A 23,466-nucleotide genomic window follows, 5' to 3' on the forward strand; every position below is an offset into this window, starting at 1 on the left:
AAATGCAAGCACAGTCATCCTTCTGTAACCTGCTGCTGGCAGCAGCATTCTTGAAGCCATTTGTAACAAAGAGATTTGATCAAGCTTAATGGCTTTTGAGTGAAGCCTTTGAATCAGGTGAAAGGGCAGAAAAAAGGAAAGGTTTTTATATAGTGATAAAATACAGCAGGTAATAAGAGAATCTCTTGAAACAAATGTAGCTTTCTGTGAAGCAAACACTTCCTTTGAGGAATGCCACGTGTCCCCAATTGTGAAACTTCAAAATATTGTCCTTGGGAAACAGTAATGGGACTTTTGTAATGCTAGCTAGTGTGTATTTGTAATCTGTGCACAAGATAGTCAGCATGGTGTAGTGGTTTGAGCATTGGATTACAACTCTGGAGACTGGGGTTTGAATCCCTGCTCAGCCATGAAACTCACTGGGCTACCTTGGGCAAGTCACACTCTCTCAAACTCAGAGGAAGGCAATGGCAAATCTCTTTTGAAAAAATCTTGCCGAGAAATCCCTGTGAGAAGGTAGCCACATGTCAGAAATTACTCGAAGGCACACAATTGCCACAATAAGAAAAATATGCATCTAAAAGAAAGTGAAAAGGCCAGTAATAAAAAATTCTCAACTCCTAAAAAAATACATTATCTGGGTCTTTTAAACTTTTAAAAACATTATTTCTGGACAAAGATAGGCTACATTGCATCTATTTAAGAAACCAGAGGTAGACCACAGCCCTAGCCAATGATGATGACCAAAGTGGATGGTAGTAGGCAAGCTGCAACTGTGCTGAATTGAAACTGCATCCCATTTAGGGATGACAATAATTATTTGGAGCTACCTTCATCTTGGCTTAATTTTGTGCCAACACATTGGCCATGTCCCTGTGCTAGAAGAGGCTTGGATGAGATGTAACTTGACCTCCTCCCACTTCTCTGTCCCCCTTTTAAGCTCTTCTCCTGGCAGACCTTAGCTGGCAGAGAACCTCTGCCAACAGATTGCTCTCTTGGCAGATTTCTGAGATGAGCAGGCAAAAGAGGATTTTTGCCAGCAGAAGAAGCGTGTGCCAATCCTAACCCTTGCAGCTAGCAGATCTTTGCTGGTCTGTCTTTCCCATTGAAATAACTGAGACTTAAATGTGCTACACTCGGCTGGTTCATGCTGTTATTGTTGCTGAGCATTTCTCTCCTGCCTCCCATATCCCCAAATTTCATAGCATAATAGCAAATACTAGCAATGTTGTCTTGCTCATAGCAATGCCTCAGATTTTTTCTAAAAAATATATTACAGTGTATTTGGGGGATGTATGCGTTTTCTTCCCGGAACTATGGAATATCATCTTCCTGATTTGCAAAAGCTGGCAAGCATGTTAAACCTACTCATTGCCCCAGCAGTAAAACTGTCACTTGCCCTGTTCCAGAAATAACGCAATGACAGGATATTGCATTATTGCTGCAGAACTGGGGTTAATAAAATGCAGCATTACAAAGAAATTCTGGGTGATTTATCATCTGGATAGGCCTGAAGGCGAACATATACTTTTGTGGGCACAGTACATTTACTCCGCAGCTCAGAAGATATTGGAGGTGGGAGGAAAGAAAGTATGGCTCTGTAAACTGAAACAGAAGAACCAATAAGACTGTACAGAGAAATTATTTCTTCTGCGGCACATAAGCAGATATTATTAAAGTAAAGATAGGCACAGCTTGTTGCCACATAAAACGCCTCCCCCCTTCACATCTGCGCTTTCTACTGGATTACCAAGGCATTTCTGATTTAGTTTAATTTAGTGTATTAACTTTTGTATTGCTTCATATAAGCAAAACGAGTTTTAAAGTAATGTAAAAGAAGAAAAATACAAAGATTGTAATACCATTACAAACTAAAAGTATATCTTGAGAAGATTACCTAAAATCACTACTACTCTTATTCCGTTTAGGAATGAAGAGTATAAATATTACAAATGCCCTGGAAAGTGGAAACATATTTGCCAAAAATGTTATATATCAATTAACTAATTAAAAATATTTTGCAACTTCCAAATAAAATGACCTTTAACCAGAACCATCAATAAAACATTCAGACCAATAAAATATAAGAATCTAATAAATGTTTTAAGAAGTGCAGCTAAAACCTTTTCAGCCTCAGTGGCCCACAAGAAAAATGTAGGGAAAACAAATGCCTTAAAGGCTCTTCTGAAGGGGGCTCATGGGGCCACAGCTTCAAGGGTACAGCCAAAACCAAAAACCCTCCTTTGAACGCAGCAGCCAGGTAAATCTCATCCCAAGTGGAGCTTTAGCGAATGATTTTAGGCAGGCTGGTGTAGATGAAGCTAGGTCTTTCAGGTAACTGGCATTATTCTTTTTAGCAGTTTTAAGTAGGTTATTAAAAACATAGCAGAGAAGACAGAACTATTTGATACCCTATAAGCTACATGTGGATGATTTTGCAAAATCCATAGTTCTTTTCTACCACCCCGAACCCAAGAAGAACTACACCAGCTCCTCCTAGTAAACCAGTTTCTAAACACATGCTTTTGCTAAAGGAAGATCGAGGAATGACCTTCAACTTACCTGACATGAGACTTGTTCCCCCACCTAAAAGTTGTAAGACTCCTGTTGTCTTGCAAAATTCTGGTGAATCTTGCAGTTTTCAGGAACTGGAAACAATCTTTAGGACTGGATGCAGCCCATGGGTTATCTCTCCCGTAGTAGCCTAACCAGATGACCCTGATGTAAATATTAAAGTCCCCAAGAACCTCAGTGCTGCCAGTTCCTGAGTAATGGTCATATCTGAGCAGGGACTGAAAACCCTATAGACCAGTGGTTCTCAACCTGTGGCTCCCCAGGGGTGTTGTTCTACAACTCCCAGAAATCAAAGCCAGTTTACCGGCTGTTGGGATTTCTGGGAGTTGAGGGCCAAAACATCTGGGGACCCACAGTGAGAATCCAAGATTTCTCATAGACCTATGAAATGTCACCCTGAAAAATGGCTTCAGCTTTCTGTCATTAAGAAGCTTTCTCTGAGAGACTAGCTAGATGATTTATTGGTCAGAACTGAATCCTCAGCTCACTGTCTCTTATTATGTTTCCCAACAGCAGTAAAGGATTCATTCGAAATGCCAACTCAGTAGTAGATTCGTCTGACCAGAGGGGCAGGTGTCGGCCACTGCATCAGGCCCAACTCCGAGGCCAGACTTTTTACAACAGTGAATATGGGGAACTGTCAGAACAGTCAGAGGAAGGCAGCTGCACTCCACCTGAAGAGGGTCCCAGTCCCTCCTTCCTTCACGCTTCATTTTTTTCAGACCAATACTAAGAGGAATGGATTGTGGAGACACCATTGCAAGCAATGTACCCTTCTCCCCTTTACATCTCTTCACTGAAAGCCCCCATTTCTTTGTCCCAGAAGAATCCGGCATAGGAATCCCACATGGAACAGTTGGAAAATGCCTTGGAAATGAAGGTGACAAGTTTTCCAGCATGAATAAGAGTTCTTGCATTTGGCACGAACATAATCATTGATTGGATGCTATGTGTTGTTCTTTTTTATTAGTTCTTGGGTGCAGTTCTGTGGATGAAACTGAACTGTTCTGTCACCAGATGGGTTGCCTGTGTTAACTGCTGCAGCCACTATTCAGTATTCAGCCTCCATTCAAATACTTTGCCATAATAAGCTTTATTGGGTCAGATAAAAATAGATGTGTCTTAGCTCGGTTTCTTCCTGGTATGCCGATTTGTTTGTTTCTGCTCTCGTTTCAGCTCAACCAGCAGAGAAGGGGGATACAAAGAACAAAATATATGAATGTGGGCATTTGAGTTGCATTTTTTTGCAGTGGAATAACATATAGACATTCCCAGTAGATGGATCAGTACACAGCTCTATGTTGTTGCTATGTGTCTTCCAGTTGTTTCAATCTTATCACAACCCTAGGGTGAACTTGTTACAGAGCTTTCTTTGGAAAATTTGTCCAGAAGGAATTTGCCATTGCCTTCTTCTGTGGCAGAGAGTAGGATTTGAACCAGAACCCTAGTCCAAAAACCATTACAGCACATGGTCCTTACACAACTATATATTGCATACTTCTTATATGGTCGGTCATGTTTCATGTGTGTTGGAAAACAAGATAATCCCAATCTTTTATAGCTATCACTGTGCTGCTACATTTGTATTGGTATCATTGGCTTTTCCAATACAAAAAGAAACCATTTCATTTGTGTCTGTTAATGGAATCCAGCATTAATGGGTTCCAGTAGTGAATAAATTTTCTTCACTCTCTTCTAAGAGGTAGAAAGGCACATAAGTACTAAGAGACCAATCTGAATATGAAGAATACCAAATTCAGAACCTATGGATGTGCCCAGGGAAATATTTTTCCCAATTTTTTAAATTAAAAAGTGTGGTCTGCATATGTCTCATGGAACCTGTCAGTTACATCTCATGCTTTATGCAGAAATGTGTCAGAGGCATAACTGACATTTTGCCTGAATGGCATGCCTCCAATACAGGTTGCCAATCTATTTTCACTGAGTTTAGTGCCAATCACTTATAGCAGAAATCAGAAATTATTGTCTGCTATGAAGCCACTGCAAAGTATGGAACTTTTTTCTTTCAGCACTGAATTTACCAGCATTATAGTAAGCTGGAAAACATATTTTCCCCTTTGGTATACGGTATATGAATATACTTCTCCTTATAACAACAGAGAAGTTGACATGTTTAGGTCCCAATATTTCTTCTTCTTTTAAGCCCTACATTCTTGTTCTTTTTAAGGTATCGTCTAGCAGCTCTTTGGTACATAGTTTCCAAGATCGTGTACCAGTTGAGAGGGAAGGCAGACAAACTCTGACACTAGCTTAATATATCATCAGGTGTCAGGCCATCATGTCCTGTTTTTGACAAGAAATCCAAAATTTTGTAGTCAGATTAAATATTCTGAAAAGAATTCATGCAGATGTATCTAATTTGCGTTATTTATTTTGATTCTGGAATTTTGAGGTCTTTGTGAACAAATGCACCCACTTGCCCTCTGCTACAGGCACTGTCCTTGCTCCAGTCAATCTTTTTTGTTTTTACGGTAGTTGCATCAGCAGATGGTTGTGGTTGGGTTTTTTCCATATGTGGGAAATAAATATGGAGAAAGCCAATCCTAACTTCCCTTCGGCAATGTTCCTGACATACCCTACCAGACTTCCCCCTTGCGCTCTACCTGAAGGATATTGCCACCGAAAACCTGACAAGACCGTCTGTGAAAGGTTTATGAAATGAATTTTGATCCACTTCAGAATTTTCTGGTGGTGTCAAGACGCTCCCATTTTTTAAAGTGTCTCCATGTCAAAAAATTTCTGCTTGCAGGCCAGGCTTCTGTTTATTGAACTTATTGTGGTGGTTTGGCTTATTTTATTTTTTCTTATTGGGCATATTTTTCCAGATTATATATTTTTTTCTCCATAAGAAGTCTTTATGCATTTAAATATTTGTAACTGTTGTTGTCCATGACTTTTCTACATTGCTTTGTACCTTGTGCAAATACACTCAATGTTTTGTCCCTTTTTTATTACATTTTTTAATCTATACAAGTGTAGAGTTGTGGTCTATAGTTATTAATGTAAAGTGAGGAAGGGATAAACTCTCCTATTTCTGTACATACACATCTTTATTGTGCAAATCCTGGCTCAACCACTCAACTCTCAAAAATCACTTAGCAACCACCAGCTCCAGTCAATGGATAACCAGTCCCCTGTTGCTTAGGAAGCAGAGAACTGGTATTTCCACCCTCCCTATAAGCAATCTCTAATGTGGTGGGCATAATCAGGACCCCATTGCAATTCCAGCTCATGCCAAAGGTTATTAAGAGAGCTGCTTCCCAAGCAACAGAGATTGGACCACTGTCAATTGCAGCAGCTGCTTCCTGATAAGTGCAGACTGGGAGATTTTCGTGGTCCGAAAGTATAGAGACTATTAATGCATACCAGTCATGAATGTGTAATTCTGGGTTATGCATTCGTAACTATGATATAGGATTCTGGATGATGTAAACAGAGTTCTTTATAGATTTCCTTCTTTATTGCAGGCATCTGAGTGTCACAGATTTAAGGAGATGAGAGCAATTTCAAATATTTGCATCTCCAGGCCACACACATGTAAACAGTGTTTCCCTTCTGCAATGGAATTACCAATATTCATGCCCATGCATGAGTATACAAGCAGTAAACACCCTCAAATCCAATCTTTTAGACTGGTCTTGTCTAGGAAAGTTGGCTATCAGCTTGCAGTTGCCTTGGCCTTAACAATGATACTTCTTAAAATGGGGAAGTGGGCTGTTTTAAACCATAGCAGAGCAAATGTTCTGCAAGCATCATTAAGTGACATTTGTCTTGTAGTGGTCTTGGCTTCAACTGTTTTTAACAGAGATATATGCAGGGTTAAGCCAGCTCAAGGTTGCAGCTGAGGTTGTTGGCTGAAATTCTCTAAGTCAGTTACAAAAACAGAATCTACCTTTAAGCATTTGTGACTGTTCATATTCACAATCCCTATCTATTTCTTAGTTTATGATATACATGTGAAATTTTTCCAATCCATATATCTAGGCAGCAACCACGGGGTTCAACAAGGATCTATTCCCCCTGTCAATTGGAAAGCAGCTGATTGATGGTTCCACATACACTCTTGTGCAAGCAATTTTCATCATGAAGAGGAATTGTGACAGGGATCCTAATTCTGTCTGTTGTACTGGAAATTCCCCATTGATTACAGAAGCTACTGCTTGGCACAAGGATTGGACTGGGAGTCACTGCATAATTATCTAGCTGTGGTGGTTACCCATTCATAATAGAACAAGTAAAATCCAGCTATTGTTTTGATTGTGTGTCTTCAAATTATTATTATTATTATTATTATTATTATTATTATTATTATTATATTTCTTACCTGCCTCTCCTTGTGGCTTGAGGCAGGTTACATCGCTAAAACACACAATCATTTAAAAAAAAATTCTACAAAATACACATATTAAAACATATCTATAAAATGTTAAAATACACAGAACAAGGATTAAATATAAGATTCAAGTTTAAAATTCGTGATTAAAACCGTCTGGGTAGGCGTTCCGGAAGAGATAGGTCTTTTGATGGTTTTTAAATTCTGACAGATCATTTAGCTGTTGGAGCTCTTCCAGCAATTCATTCCACAGTCTTGGGGTGGCCTATGAAAAGGTCCTCTGGGTGGTGGTTGCCAATCGGGTTCTGGCAGACTGAAGTAGCTGCCTCCCAGAGGACTTCAGTGTGCGGGACAGATTGTACGGGAGAAGGCAATCCTTTAGGTAACTTGGACCAAAGCCATGTAGGGGTTTAAAGGTCAAAACCAATATTTTGTATTTTGCCTGGAAACTAGTTGGCAGCCAATGGAGTGATGTTAGTATGGGTATGCACTACCATTTTCAGGCCCTCCAAATCTAGGAAGGGGTGGAGCTGGTGTATCAGCCAAAGCTAATAGTAAGCACTCCTGATGGTCACATCTACCTGGGCTGACATTTGGAGCCATGGATCCAGGAGTACTCCCAGGCTGTGAGCACAGTCTTTCAGGGGGAGTGTAACCCCATCCGGGACTAGTTGTCATACCTCCATCCCCAGATTAGGACCCTTGATGGCAAGCACCTCTGTTTTGTCTGAATTCAGTTTCATTATTTTCCCTCATCCAGCCTATTACCCCCTCCAAGCATTCATTCAAAGAAGGCATGTTATCCTTAGCTGAGGCTGTGTTTGAAGGCATGGAGAAATATATTTAGGTGTCATCAGCATACTGATAATACCCCGCCCCATGCCTATGGATGATATCTCCCAAAGATTTCATGTAAATATTAAATGGCATTGGGGATAGAATGGTACTTTGTGGGATGGCAGGTATATAACAACTCCTTTTTTGAGGAGCAGCTATCCCTAAGCACCAGCATCTGGAATTTGCTTGAGAAGTATGACTGGAACCACTGCAGCACAATGCCTTTGATTCCCAGTACCTCCAGGCAGTCCAGAGGGATACTGTGGCCAATGGTCTTGAAAGCCTCTGAGAGGTCTAAAAGTACCAATAGAGACCCAAACCCCTTGTCAGTGTTAAGACAGAGATCATCCACTAAGGCAACCATATCATTCTCAACTCCATATCCTTCTCTGAAGCCAGTTTCAAATGGGTTGAAATCATTTCCAACCTATGGAGACTCTTAAAGCAAGTCTGTCACAAGGTTTTATTGGCAAGATTTGTTTAGAGGAAGTTTGCCATTGCCTTCCTCTGAATCTGAGATAGCCTGACTTTTCCAGGGTCACCCAGTTGGTTTCTATGATGTGCAGGGAGTCTTAGTCCAATACTCCCCATGGGTTTAAAGTAATGTGTATACACATAAATTATACGGTTCCTGCAACTTTTCTATACAGTGTGTATGTGCCTTGGATGAACCACGTTGAGAAGTGTCTCGCAGCAGCCGCAACAGAATTCAAATTAGAAACCATTAAAATGTCCCAAAGAAAGAAGTCCATACTTATCAAGAATTCTTTAAAAACCACCCAAAGCAGAAACTATCATCACTTTGTTCAACAATATCCTTCACACTAACATTCTGAGCACACCCTAATATGGGTCGGTTTTTTAAAAGCTATGCAAGGTAAGTCCTAAGTACTTTTGATGGAAGACCATCTAGTTTAGTGTTTGCATGGAAGGAATATTTAGGATAGAGATAAGGGTAGAAAAATAATCTAATGTGAAACCCTAGCAAGTAACTGTGAGTCAGTTTTGCTGGATAATGGCTGTAGATAGTAGGTTGTAATTCAATGATAGAACACATGTCTGACTTTGCATGCAGAAGGCATTGCCAGGTAGGACTATGAATGAATGTTGCCTGAAGACTCAGCTCATTACTATCAGTCAGAACTGGCAACACTGGATTAGATGGACTGACTCTGTATGTAAAGTAGAGTCCCACTTATCCAACATACACGGGCCAGCAGAATGTTGGATAAGCAAAAATGTTGGATAATAAGGAGGGATTAAGGAAAAGCCTATTAAACGTCAAATTACATTATGATTTTACAAATTAAGCACCAAAACATAATGTTTTACAACAAATTGACAGAAAAAGCAGTTCAATACATGGTAATGTTATGTAGTAATTACTGTATTTATGAATTTAGCACCAAAACATCACAATGTATTGAAAACATTGACTATAAAAACATTGGCTACTAACAAATTGACTACAAATAAAGATAGAATTGCCTAAAATGAACGTGCAGTAGCAACATTGTCGGAAGTTAAATCCGTAAAAAGTTCAGTCCTTGCTGCCTAGAGAAACAGGTCCAGGCAGGAGGCAGACACCACTGGATAATTCAGAGCGTTGGATAAGTGAAGGTTGGATAAGAGAGACTCTACTGTATTATAGTTTAAAATGTTGCAGAAAGATAGTGGCTATGCCTTTAGTCTTGCATCCATGAGGGAGCTAAAAGCTCCTGGGCAGGGCAGAGCTCCACCTCTGCTCCTCACACTGGTCATGAGGGCATGCTTGTTTAGGAAATAACAACTACCTCCTCTCTTTCCCTGGATTCACATGAGCCACTAGAAGACACACCGCTCCAACTAATTTCCAAAACTCCCAAACAAATTCCTTGCACCACTGATATAGGAACCATCAGTCATCATGAGATGAATGTATAAAAATGAAGCTTTCATTCTTGTTACTTAATTTTGTGAACTTTTAGTGAGCATCTGTCATATGGGTTGAGAGCATCAAAAGAAAGCTACTATGTATTTGCAAGGAAACTTCAATACTTCTGCTTTTAAACCAAAAATGTATTAAGCCAATATATTTCCAAGGCAGTAATGGGAAAAAAAACTGGTAGACTTCTGGATAGGTGTGCAGGCAGTCAACAAATCTTTCAAACTTTCAGTTGTTTACAATTATCAACAACAGAATATTATCCATTTTTACTAACTTGCAGAAATAAGAATGCATAGAATAAGCAGGAGTGTCCTTTGGTGTGAAAGGAGAGTACATTTGTCTCATATCTGCCACTGAAACTAATTTCTGTTGCTCCTAATACACTCAGAAGCACCTTGTACTCTGTTGTCGAAGGCTTTCATGGCCAGAATCACAGGGTTGTTGTGTGTTTTCCGGGCTGTATGGCCAAGTTCCGGAAGCATTATCTCCTAACGTTTCACCCACATCTATGGCAGGCATAGATGTGGGTGAAACGTCAGGAGAGAATGCTTCTGGAACATGTCCATGCAGCCCAGAAAACACACAACAACCTTGCACTCTAATTTATAAGTGATTGGTCTTTTGTAATGAGCTCTGGGAAGTGTATCTTGGGATTCTAGTCAAAAAGTAAATTCAATAAATTTAAAATCTTCCCCTTTGATTCACATTATGGCATGCTGAGGTCAACTGGCCCTTACAGTGGGTTTGTTTTGGAGCAGCATGTCCAATCATCAGCAAAAAAAGAGGAAATGCAAAAGAGCAAAAAGGAGAAGCAGATACAGAAGCAGCAGGTTTGCATAGCACAGCATCTGTTATGGAGACAGATGCAAAAACAACTACTAAATTTCAACATAGTGGAGAGGTTGGTGACCAGGCTTCCTGGGTGTCTGCTCAGCCTGCAGCCTAGAAACTGACTGATAATGTGCAACCTGCCCCTTATGATGATCTTTCCACCAGATCTGGACAGTGAAAAGTAGGCTGCCCAGGCATGTAATCGTAAATTAAGTATTTGGCTGTGAATACACCCAAACACTTGCCTATATCTACACATGATAATGTGTGGAAGTGACAGGCAAATTGTCTTTCAGGGAAATGATCTTTCTGTTGAGAAACCAGGAAATCCCCAGAGGCCCTAGACTATAGCCCGTCTACTGCTTGTTCTGAACAGTGATTTTTACTTTTGCCTGTCTAAGCATGCCTCTGCTAATGTTAAATGGTTGAGTACCTACATCTTGCTAAATCTGTATCATTGAGGCCCTATTACCTAAGCATAATTATGGTAAAACTGACACTATAATGACCAAATTCTGTAATTGGGTAATGTCATGTGGCTACGTTTCCATAGCTAGACCTTCTGATGCCCATGATATAAGCTATATCTGCAGACACCTCCAGGATCTTTGTAAGCTCTCTGCAGGTGATGCCCAGCCCCCTTCCATCAATGAGCTGTGATGCCACAAGCAGAGGTGGCAGGGATTCCTGCAGGGTCTCATCAAACTCCGTTTCGCACCACAATTCATTGGAAGGAGGGGGTTGGATGTGTCATCCTTCAGTGCCCTTCAGGCCGGTGTTGCCCAAAATTCCCTCACTCTGTATAGCTGGATTTTAAGGTGGGTCCTAGGGACATTTGTAGTACTATGACCATAATTGTGAATTCAAGCAGTTACAGGTTTGAAAGTCTAATTAAGCCATCTGGATTCCAATTGCCTATTTTAATATAGGTCTAAATCCTGTTGGTTTGTCCCAACTGCAGTAGACCAACTGAATATATTGTTGAACAGTGAGTGCACAAATCAATTCCATTATCTGAATGGCTCTACTTTGGTTTACACTAGCAATAAGATTCAGAACACAGTTGCCATATTTCAAATAGTGGTGGACTAGCTGATGCTTCAAATGCTAACAGCAAGCTTTGATTTGCATAGAACTCTGTCTTGCCTTAGAATGTCATTCAATAAATAAAGCCTAGTACATGTTATGTTAATAATGTATTTTATATTAATTTAGTTCAGTGTGTTATCCATTATACATACAAACACACAGCAGAGAAAGGTGTTCTTTACACAAAGGCATCAGGAAGACTTAGCCAAGGTATATTAATTGGATATGTCAGAAAGAATCATTCCCCACTCACAGCTCTGGATTCTCCCAACATCCCTTTGAACGACTATACGCTTGAGAGTTCCAAATGTCTTTGTTTAGCATTTCTAAAATAATTTATAGAGAAGAACTTCCAGTTTTAGTTCAGTCCTCTTTTGTGCCAGAGAATGCCTGAGTGACTTTAGCCAAGTCACTCCCTTTTACACTTTCTGAACTATAAAATTAAGAAAGTGCACTAGCCCATCTCATGCATAAGGAGCCCAGATGTCTATGAAGGTAGGGGAAATCTCTTTTTGCAGGCGATGGCCTCGCAAGACACATTCGAAAGCTTTAATTTCCAAAGCATTTGACAGAACAGTAAGCTTGCCTCCAGATGTTGCCTTGCCTTGCTGATAAAGAGTGTTTTATTGTTGTTGTTGTTTATAAAGCACTGTACATAATTATCCAGGGTTGGCTTTACTATGCTGTAATAATAAGAGACATTAGCATGTCATGGTGTTGGGCAGAGTTAAGAATCCTGTTGTGTGGAAAGAATATTCCCAGGTCAAATAGTAGGTTTTTGGATGGTGAAAAGAATAAATCTTAACATCAGGAAGAATAACACACCAGTAAAAAATGTACACAATTTCCCCCTGGTTTTTGATGTCTCAAAGTGTTGTACAGTAACTATTATGTGGAGAAAAAAACATGGGTTTTTACAACCCCATTGTGAGAAAAATAATGTTTCCTGTGCAGAAAATAAGTTTTTTCTGCAGGAGAATTCCTCCATAACACTTTCAGCTGTTGGAAAATGGGGAGAATACAGTGGGGGGATGCTTGTTTTATCCTGCAGATGAGAGCAAAATACAGGAATTACTCATCCTTGCATGAGAGGACAAAGAAGTCAGCAATAAGCATCCCTAGTTATGTCCTCTGTCACTTGGCAGTGAGTTGCTTTGGACTCCCATTTTTGCATCCTCCATTATACCTTCACCTCAGTCTTGGCTCTCTTCAAACAGAAAGCAGGGAAGGTTTTGCTGGAGATCCTCTCACAATACAATCCTGTTCATGTCACCTCAGAAGGAAACTCACTGAAATCAATGAACCTTAACTATGGGTAAGTGTATATAGAACTGTGACTTAAATTATACCTATCATAAGTTATGCAGAATTCCAATACCATCTTTTATGAAATTGTCAATGGCTGGTGAATAATAACAACAACAACAACAACAACAACAACTTTATTCTTATACTGCGCAACCATCTCCTCAAAGGGACGGGGAGGCTTACATATGAGACAAAATGCCCATAAACACTAATGCAAAACAATCCATCAAAGCAAAAACACAAATTAAAATAAAAACATAGTTAAATATAACAATTCAGATAAAAGAACAATTCAATAAAACATAAGAGTATAATAGTGCGATCAGCATATCATAGGGCCAGGTATTGGGTGAAGTGCAGAGAACAGAATATTACTATGGAACTTTATGTGTTTTTGTAGAGCTTGGAAATCTTTTGGGGAAGGGGAGGATGACTACAACCCTCCATCCCCCAAAAACCTCCCAGGTGGCAAAGCCATCAGCTGTACGTGTTGTAAGCTGCTGGTACAAACAGAATGCAGGCAGTAAGAAAAGGAAGCACATTAGTGTTTCGGCTCTCTGAAAAATAGAGGTCATTATGAAATGTAGGCCTCTTGCATTGGGAATGGGGAGAAATTAATTGTTACAGAAAATTGCAGGAACTGGTTCACCTGGGACCTGCAAGAAATTCAAGGGAAAATTCAATCACTTCTGACAAAGGTGGAAGTGGGGGGAGGAAAAGTCACCCGAAAGGATTCAGTAAAAGAATTCTGAATAGACCGAAATACTAGTTATATACATATCATAACATGAATTTGCCACTTTACAAATAAAAATTAGTTTGGCAATCCATATCCTAAATAAACCACAATCTATGCCCTCCACTCATTCTCTTTTTCCTCAGCTCCCTTCCCTTCTCTTTAATGCCCAGAGCGGAGCACGAACATTGCTATAACACATTATGTCTGTGATTGATGCTACTTCTCCAACAAAGTATGGAAACTCCTCATAACCTATGGAAATAATTTACATCCCCATGACACTGCCCAAGGAAATTTTCAACTGCTTCCCACATTCTCCTGTAAACAATAAAGCTTTTACAGTATGATCCCCATATCCATGGGAGATACGTCTTTGTACTTACCTTAGAAATACAAAACCATAGTAAACTCTATTGAAATGTACAAATTCCAGCATAAAAAGGCTAAAGAATCACATTGGAGGACCTAGAAAATGTCTAGAGAGAACATATTTTTCAGTTCTGAGTAAGTAAAACCGCTGTACCTTTACTGTATCTCCCATTGTTAAAATCCTTCCTCCAAAAATCATTTGCACAATTTTTAGGAATGGGTCTTGTGCCTTACTGAGGCATGAGAGAATATTGTTTTCTGCTTGCCATTTGATCATTTATCCTTTCTTTCTTATCCAATACACCCATAGTACACAGTAGTGCCTGTAAAACTCTAACTAAAGGAAGCAGATGCTTGAGAGTTAAGAAACTGCTTTCATAATAGTTTGCAAACAGCAAGTGTACTTGGAGGTCATGTGTGCCTTCAAGTCATCTGTCAGCTTACTGCATCCAGATGGATTTCATAGAGCTTTCTCAGTCAAAGAATATTCAGAAGTAGATTACCACTGCCTTCCTCTAAAATAAAGCCTTACAACACTTCATTGTCTTTGGTAGTCTCCCATACTAATCAGATCAGAGCCTCCTTAGCTTACAAATCAAAGTGAAGCTCATAATTACTTTCTATTTTACTGGAACTAAATCATGATAGTTATAATTTGACCCACAACAAATGTGCATGACTTGGCTCATGTACTGAACTATGTACAGTTCAGCTTGTCTGGAAAACATAGATAGAATATTTAATATTTCAACATAGTCATATGTAAACATATAGTCTCATACATACATGATTTAAATAAGAGGTGGGGATCATAAGGCCATCCAGAAGTTGCTGGACTTTCAAATCCCAGCAGCCCTAACCAGAATAGCTAATGCTGGGAGCTGCAGTCCAATCACTTCTGGTGGTCTTTATGATTTCTACCCCTGATCTAAATGTTTTCCCTTGTCAGGTGAGGGATCAGCAGGCTTCTGGTACATTTAATATGGTAAAGGGTAATTACATTCTTTTGAGGATTTCCCACATCTAACACCCATGGTTGTATAGATATCCTTTCTTTTGCTAGATCCTTCACACTATCAGCTTTCATGATATCTTCTGTCAGCTCAAGGTGGGAAAACTCAATCAAAAGTTAGCACTTTTTCTTAGGAATTCAACTCTTGAAAAAAATAATGCATTATAATATTAACGAATAAAGAAAATATTACACAGTCATTTTGAGTTGAGCCAACTATTCTAGCTTTCTGATATCTATCGTAGGCATTGGGCAGGGGCACTCATGTTCCACCAGTGAAAATAATACCCAGAGAATCTGAGCTCATCCAGGCTCAAGAAAAGATGATTAAGTATAAATGCACGCTCAGAGAGAAAGAGAGATTCATGGATGACAAGGTCTTAATGGGAAATAAAAAAGCTGCACACAGGGAAAAAGAGAGAGGCAGGTGAAACAAGCATTCATAGAAGAAACTGGATCCAAGAGACTGGAGTCTGCCTGCTTTCTCTAAAATAAGAGCAAGAAAGAAAGATTTCAAGCATGGAAGGGTTCCATAATCTAGTTCAGCCACTGATTTGTGTGCTTTCTTTCTTGACTCAAGACGTATATGCAACAAATTATTATTTTTATTGTTTGTTGCTATACTTTAATTGGAAGAGAAGAGTGACAAACGCCTGTGGAATTGTCTTCAGCCATTTCCAAAATATTATAAAAGGCCCCATCCCTTGCTAGCTCCTAAGAGGCAATTTCTCCAGGCCTTTAGTTCTGCCATGCACCATCTTTTTTCTCTTGCCACTGCAACCTACAATGGTTGAGTTGTGACAGTGAGGTGTATCAACAGGATTCCAGGCATGGTGCTATTTGTTATGCAAACCTACATAGCATCCTGCCTGCACACTGCACTTTGCAGTTTCATGTGGAAAAAGAAAAGGAATGACAAGACTGGGATGGCAGTACTCTGAACAATCATTTCAAATTCAGCTAATGAATGCTGATGGGTCTCTATCGAAAGCAGAATGGTTAGCATGCAAAGAGGGCTATCAAGAGGATTGGAAGAATCCCTGGAGATTCCTGCATCCTCAGGAGGTCTTCTCAGCTGGAACTGAATACTCTTTCAGCCCTCTTCAAGACTTTGGTTGCCAAAACTGACATACACCAATGATACAAGATACTAAGGTGGTGCAAGTTTGCTTTCTGCTGCTACAAAGGCTAGGACATGGAGCAACAGATTGGATCAGCTGGGCTAAGGTTTACTCACACCCAAGAGAGACCATTGGAAGATGGAGCCACAGGGTTTATATTGTGGGCAGGGAAACAAAGAAAACCAAACTGTATAGGCAGGCATGTAGCCGGGGGGGGGGGGAGCTTGAGGGGCTTCAGCCCCCCCCCCCCCAAATTCTCAGAGTGGTTCACGAGAAGGCCTCACATTTATTATTTAAACTGTTATGTTTATTCATATCATGATCTGATCACCATGCTCAATATATCCCATATACATGGGGGTATTGGGACAACAATACAAAAGGTTTGCTAGGGTAGATTCCCCCCCCCAGACTCAGCCCCCCCCCCAAAGCAAAATCCCAGCACCCCCCAAATCAAAATCCTGGCTACGGGCCTGTGTACAGGTATGATCTATCAGTCATCCTAATAGCTATGAGAACAATAGAAGTGAGTTGGGATGGGAAAGTTTATTCTCCCAGTCTATTCACAGCTGTCAGTCTCTTTCCAGCCTTGAACTGACAGGCTATAGTGAAGCTATCTTGCAGTGGATATTAAACCTTCCTATTCCATTGTTAAGGTTTTACCATGATTCTGTCAAGCATTTAAAACCCACTTGTCTGGTGGCAAAGCCACATCCACTGCAGGGGGCAAAGACAATAACCCAAATCCACACACAAATAATGTTCAGACAGAGGAGGACTAAATATGCCACAAAATGATGGAATTATAAAGATGATACAGAGAAAGAGAGGGGGTAATCTATGGGAAGGGAGTATTTGGGAGAGTTGGCATGGGTGGTAGATTAGCTGGCACACTGAACTTCATACAGTCTACATGTAATAAAAATTATTGTACAACTGTATTATGTTATTCTGCTGAGTAAATATTAACTCTCATTTTCTAGGTCCTTACACTTTGCTAGTAGATGGTAAACAACTGTGTATTCTTAATAAATAGTAGCATTGAGCCATGCTAGGCTTTATCTGAAGGATAGGGAAAATGGGATGCTTCTGCTGTTGGACTGCTGATCCCATGAAGCTGGAGTTTACCAGAACTGCAGTTCACAGATATCTGGAAGGTCATACTTTTCCCATCACAAATCTAACTACTGGAGAGAGAAAGACCTACCTGGAGGATGAAAGACGTACACGTTGATTATTCCTTATCTGAAATACTTAGGACTAGAAATCCAAAGTACTCTGCAAATATTTAAATCAATTCTCTTAAATGTTAAGAAAAGATCAGACAGGTAGCATTCAATAAATTACTTCCAATATGTGAGAAACATACATCACTTTAAATGATCACTCATTAGTAAAGGCTTAGTGTTGAAAGGCAGAAGGAAATATGTAAAATATAGAGTACCACTTTTACTGAAGCCCAACAAACATCTTTAAATAATTATTGGTATGTAACTGACCATTCTTTTTCTAATCCAAACTGATTTTCTCATTTAGCCTAATTTTGCTTTCCAGCTATTGTCATTAATCCTAATTCAGATTTATTTCATATATCCGGTTACCTTTTGAACAATAGGAAACTTTAACAACATAGGCTTTCTGTAGAAACAGCTTTTATCACCTGACTACGAATTTCTCCTTTCAGGTTATCAGAGTATGACAAGCTACTTTGAAAAATAAAATTGTTACATAATTTGTTGTAAAGTCCCATCAGTAGTTTGCCGCCATTAATGTTGTAAAAAAGAACCTAGCATATGGCAGGTTCTTATTTAACTGATGTAAAAGCCTTCCATACAGAGGACCCTTCCACACTACCCTATATCCCAGGATCTGAACTCAGATTATCTGCTTATCCCAGATTATCTGGCAGTGTTGACTCATATAATCCAGTTCAATTCTGACAATCTGGGATCAGATCCTTGGATATAAAAGGTAAAGGTAAAGGTTTCCCCTTGACATTAAATCTTGTTGTGTCCGACTCTGGGGGTTGGTGTTCGTCTCCATTTCTAAGCCGGAGAGCCAGCATTGTCTGTAGACACCTCCAAGGTCATATGGCCGGCATGACTGCATGGAGTGCTGTTACCTTTCTGCCGGAGTGGTACCTATTTATCTATTCACATTTGCATGTTTTCAAACTGCTAGGTTGGCAGAAGCTGGGGCTAACAGCGAGAGCTCACCCCACTCCCCGGATTCGAGCCACCAACCTTTTGGTCAGCAAGTTCAGCAGCTCAGCAATTTAACCCACTGCACCACTGGGGGCTCCATTCTGGGATATAGGGCAGTGTAAAAGGGGCCAGAAAGATCTAAATGACAAGTTTTTCTAGACATTACAACTGGGGCACTGATGGTCACTATAATGAACCCCAAATATCTCTCTTGATTCCTAAGACAAAACTGGTATTTTGTAAGAAAAAAAGATCCAAAGATGTATTGGAAATACGCTTGTCTTATCCACTGCCAAGCAATCAATCTGCCCATAAAATAAAGCCCCAATCCCTATTCTAGGCACGACGAGACACAGCAGTAAATATTTCCTGGGAAGGACACGAGTGAAACGTGAACATTTGTCGTTATCGTTGCTGCATCATCCCTTGGGCAAAAGATGAAGAGTTTTGCAAAATGCTTAGAGGCCATTAGTGAAATCATTGTGGTCCATCACCCAGCGTTTCCCAAGCAGGAGAGGGGGGAAATGTGATGTGAAAGCAGAACATTTAGCTACTGCTTCAAAAACATTTCCTGTATTGTATTGACATTTCTATAGAGCTTTTCATAAACGACATCTCTGAAGATTTTGCGGGTCCACAAGTTACCTGCCCTTAGTGAGCTCTGCAGGTCAATGTCTCCTCTCATGAGCAACACAATGCACACTACAGTTGCTGAGAGTGGAGATAAATGTGGCCTCCATGGGAGGAAAATGAGACCAACACAAAGTGGTTTTCCTTGAGACTTCTCACACTGGTGATCAGGTATATCACAAAGTTCCATCTGATGGTCTAAAAAGAAGAATTTGTCCAGGTTGTTTAAGGTTTATCACTGCTCTCGATGAGAGCTCTTCTGTGGCTGCCATCATTGCTGCTAGATGGAGGCACTAGCTTTAGCAGTAAAACTCAGTTCCCTCTGCGAACATTCAAAAAGTATATTTAAGTTGTCGTACATCTATGTTAATTATTTTGCCGTGCAAAATGTCAATGGGCTGTATCTAAGTTGTATTTTGGATTATCGCTGTAGCAATTAATTTCTGAGAAGATAGTTCACAATTTAGAGCAGGCATGGGCAAGCTTTGTCCCTCCAGGTGTTTAGGACGTCAATTCCCAGAAATCCCAGCCAACTTACCGATGTTTGTCCATGCCCGATTTAAAGTGATTTCAGGCATGTTATTTTACTGGTGGTTATTTATTCGTATCCTATGTCTCAAAGAAAAGAGCCGTCACACAAGAACTTAAAATATGAAGCTGGATTGAAAATACAATAAAACAATTAAAAATTCACTACAGCAGCCAGTACATTTAGAACAGCCAAAGACTGGAACACAATAAAACAAAATAATTAAAAGAATTCCTCAAACAAGAAGGTCTTTAGATAACACCTATGAGGGTAGGGTCTTACTTAATCTCCTTCCTTAGTGATATAGTGATGAAACTACCCTTGTCAGGGCTGTGTCTCTAGCAAGAAGATGCATCTGCACTGTAAAATTAAAGAAGTTTAACACTACTTTAACTATCGTTAAATACTGAGGAATTCTGGGAGTTGTAGCTTTGCAAGGTCCTTGGCCTTCCCTGCCAAAGCTTGCTGGTGTCTCACCCAACTAAAATGCCAGACGTCTGCAGCATTGAGCCATGACAGGTAAGGTGGTATGTACAGTGCATATACCCCCCCAATCAGATCATAGCTGATGGTGAAGCTAGGCTGGGCTTCAGGCTGGAGTAGATCTATGTGACAAGTATATTCACACTATTTCTTATATTTTTAACCACTGAAATGCAGTATAGTATGCATAGTAACATTAATTTGGTATATTCCATCCTATCTCCAAGGAGAATGAGGACCCAGTGTGGGGCTATATAACTACACTACGGAGGGCATTCTGTTGGTTGGGACTAACCAACAGGAAGTTACTACAGTAGAGTCTCACTTATCCAGACTAAATGGGCCGGCAGAAGCTTGGATAAGCGAATAACTTGGATAATAAGGAGGGATTAAGGAAAAGCCTATTAAACATCAAATTAGGTTATGATTTTACAAATTAAGCACCAAAACATCATCTTATACAACAAAATTGACAGAAAAAGTAGTTCAATATGCAGTAATGTTATGTTGTAATTACTGTATTTACAAATTTAGCACCAAAATATCATGATATATTGAAAACATTGACTACAAAAATGGCTTGGATAATCCAGAAACTTGGATAAGGGAGGCTTGGATAAGTGAGAATCTATTTACTTATCTATCTATTTATTTATTTATTTATTTATTTACAGCATTTATATTCCGCCCTTCTCACCCTGAAGGGGACTCAGGGAAGATCACATTACACATATAGGCAAACATTCAATGCCTTTTAACATAGAACAAAGACAAACAAACATAGGCTCCGAGCGGGGCTCGAACTCAGGACCTCCTGGTCAGAGTGATTCATTGCAGTTAATTGCACTGGCTTGCTCTCCCGCCTCCGCCACAGCCTGTATCTGTTTCTCCTTTTTGCTCAGGTATGATGCTCACTGACGCCTTGAACTCAGTGAGCATCATAATGTTTCAGTTTAACCTCCCTTACAGAAAAGGGAGGTTAAACTGTAACATTATGATGCTCACTGAGTTCAAGACGTCAGTGAGCATCATAACTGAGCAAAAAAGAGAAATAGTAGCATCCTGTTGGTGAGTCCCAACCAAAATACAATCATTCCATGCATCGTTGAATGAAGTTGACACATTGATAAATCTTATGGATCTTAGGGAGTAGGACTTAGTTTCCTAATCAACCTGCTCATGCTGTTCATTATAATGTTCTAGCTCTAGTTTGACAATTTTGTAATTATGCAGAGGTAAAAATCACCTATTTCTTATTTTTCTACCACACCCCTGCTTCCTTGTTTATACATAAATAATTAAAATATATATCCTCATGAGCTCTGAGTTGAATCTCAATAGGAGAGAGATTTGAGAGTTGATTTGGATTGTGTGAGTATAATATCAACCAGTGTGTGGTTCCTGTGGAAACAGGCAATTGTTTTTTTCTGATTTTACTGTGAAAATGGCAAATGTTGAATATCTCTAGAAAAGCAACTTAAATGAAACAACCTATCAAGCAATGCCTCCTACATCTCACCCACCTTACATGCTCAAGGCTGTGTTCTTTATAGTTTACCGCCTACCTGGCTTAACGCACAGTCTTATTAAGAAGGCAAAGTATCATCTCGACCTCATTTGGCCCCATTGAATTCAACAATCCTGGGTTCAATAAAATTACTGCACAGTGTTTAAAGTTATGAATTGAACTGTATACCCAGCCAAGACCTAACTTGCTGGATGAATTGAAGGACATTAATTACATTGCAGCAAAGACTGAACACAGCAAAAACAAACCAGCCCCAGAACCTTAAAACTGTAAAACTGGAAGGGGTCACAAGGTGACTATCATATAATTCAACCATCTACCAAGGCAGGAATCTACAGCTCAAGCATCCCTAAAATATAGCCAACTTCTATTTAAAACCTTCTAATGAAGGGAAGTTTACTATTTTACACTGTCAGCGACCTCACAATTCGGGTCTTCTTCGTATTCAGTCAAAATCTCCTTTCTTATCATTTGAATCCATTTGTTTGATTCTTATTGTCTGGAGCAGAAGCTCACTATACCTTCAGATATTTGAGGATAGCTATCATATCAATTCTCACTGTTACGTTCTCTATACTTTCAACCACTGCACACAGGGCCTGGTTGCTTAGACTATCTACAGTAAACTATTATAGCAGTTTGATACCATTTTAACTGGCCATGGCTTTATTCTATGTAAAACTGGGGATTTGCAAATTGGGAACATACTTAGAACTTTCCATAGGAAAGTGCTAGGGCAATATCTGTTTTAAAAACCTGTAACAAAGGGAAGTTCACTGATTCACACTATCAAACAGCTCATCATTTGGAAGGTCTTTGTCGTATTCATGCATAATCTCCTTTCCTTTCTTATAATTAGAATACCTCCAGGAAAATCCTAGGGCATTCTCCTTATTTACAGCAGAGAAGTCTAAATATTTCATCAAACTACCCACCCATAGGCTGTCATTGGACAGAGCCGTGACAGAAAAAGTAGCATTAAACTTCTATAACTGTGAAATGTTGACTCACTTCTCAGCCGTCACTCTCTTGGCTTGACGTCCCCTGAACACTTTCCTGCTTGTCCTTCTGAAACTGTGATGCCGAGAACCAGATATAGGCGAGATGTGACTCAAACAGAACAAAAGGGTACAATTACTTCCGTTGATGTGGACACTGTCCAGTGGATGCTACAACTGCATTAGGTTTTTTTCTGCCACATCACATTATTAATTCATGTTTTTCTTGTGCTCTACGGAGACGCTAAATCCTTTTCACACACAGTACTTCTATCAAACCTGGTGCCAACCATTCTATATTTATTAATTTGATATTTTTATCCTACTAAAATGTGGAGGCTTACATTCATCCCTGTTGAAATTCATTGTGTTTGTTAAGAAACCAGTTCTTCAATCTGTGATGGTCAACTTGAATCCGTTTGAGTCTTGTTATCTGAAAATTTGAACAGCATGCTCTCACTACTTTCATCCAAGACCTCGTAATGAAGTTTGAAATATGGCCAGTGTAAACTCATTTAACTCAGTTCTATGCAGTTAAACTGCATTATCTGAGTCTACACCAAGCGTGGGCAAACTTGGGCCCTCCAGGTGTTTTGGACTTTAACTCTCATAATTCTAACAGACGACAGACTGTTAGGAACTGTGGGAGTTGAAGTCCAAACTTAGAGGGCCCAAGTTTGACCATGCCTGGTCTGCACTGACCATATAACGCAGTTTGAAACTTCATTGCATGGCAGTGTAAATGGGGCCCAAGTTATTCACAACATGGCATCTAGAATAGAGCTCTATAACACCTAATTGTCTCCACTGTCTAATACAGTGAGAAACCATTGGCCCCTCAGATGATTACAAACCCTACTAGCAAGAGCATTCTAAACTCCTAATTTAACCAACTCGCCTGGAAGATAATTATTATGGAGGACTAAACCATAC

At 39.7% G+C, this 23,466-nt stretch overlaps 1 protein-coding gene across 4 annotated transcripts in view; it reads left to right on the forward strand.

The window, feature by feature from the left end:
- flt4 (fms related receptor tyrosine kinase 4) overlaps positions 1-5,568 on the forward strand; it is a 123,832-nt gene extending 118,264 nt beyond the window's left edge. For 3 of the 4 annotated variants that reach the window (XM_008104843.2, XM_008104842.2, XM_062970291.1), the window contains one exon: positions 3,088-5,568. In XM_008104843.2, coding sequence (XP_008103050.1) covers positions 3,088-3,307 — 220 coding nt within the window. In that variant the 3' untranslated portion in view covers positions 3,308-5,568. The remainder of the gene's footprint in view (positions 1-3,087) is intronic. The other variant, XM_016991751.2, reaches the window with a different exon arrangement.
- Positions 5,569-23,466: the final 17,898 nt, after the last annotated feature.

This window comes from Anolis carolinensis, chromosome 2 (assembly GCF_035594765.1).
Source record: "Anolis carolinensis isolate JA03-04 chromosome 2, rAnoCar3.1.pri, whole genome shotgun sequence".
Lineage (NCBI taxonomy): Eukaryota > Metazoa > Chordata > Lepidosauria > Squamata > Dactyloidae > Anolis > Anolis carolinensis.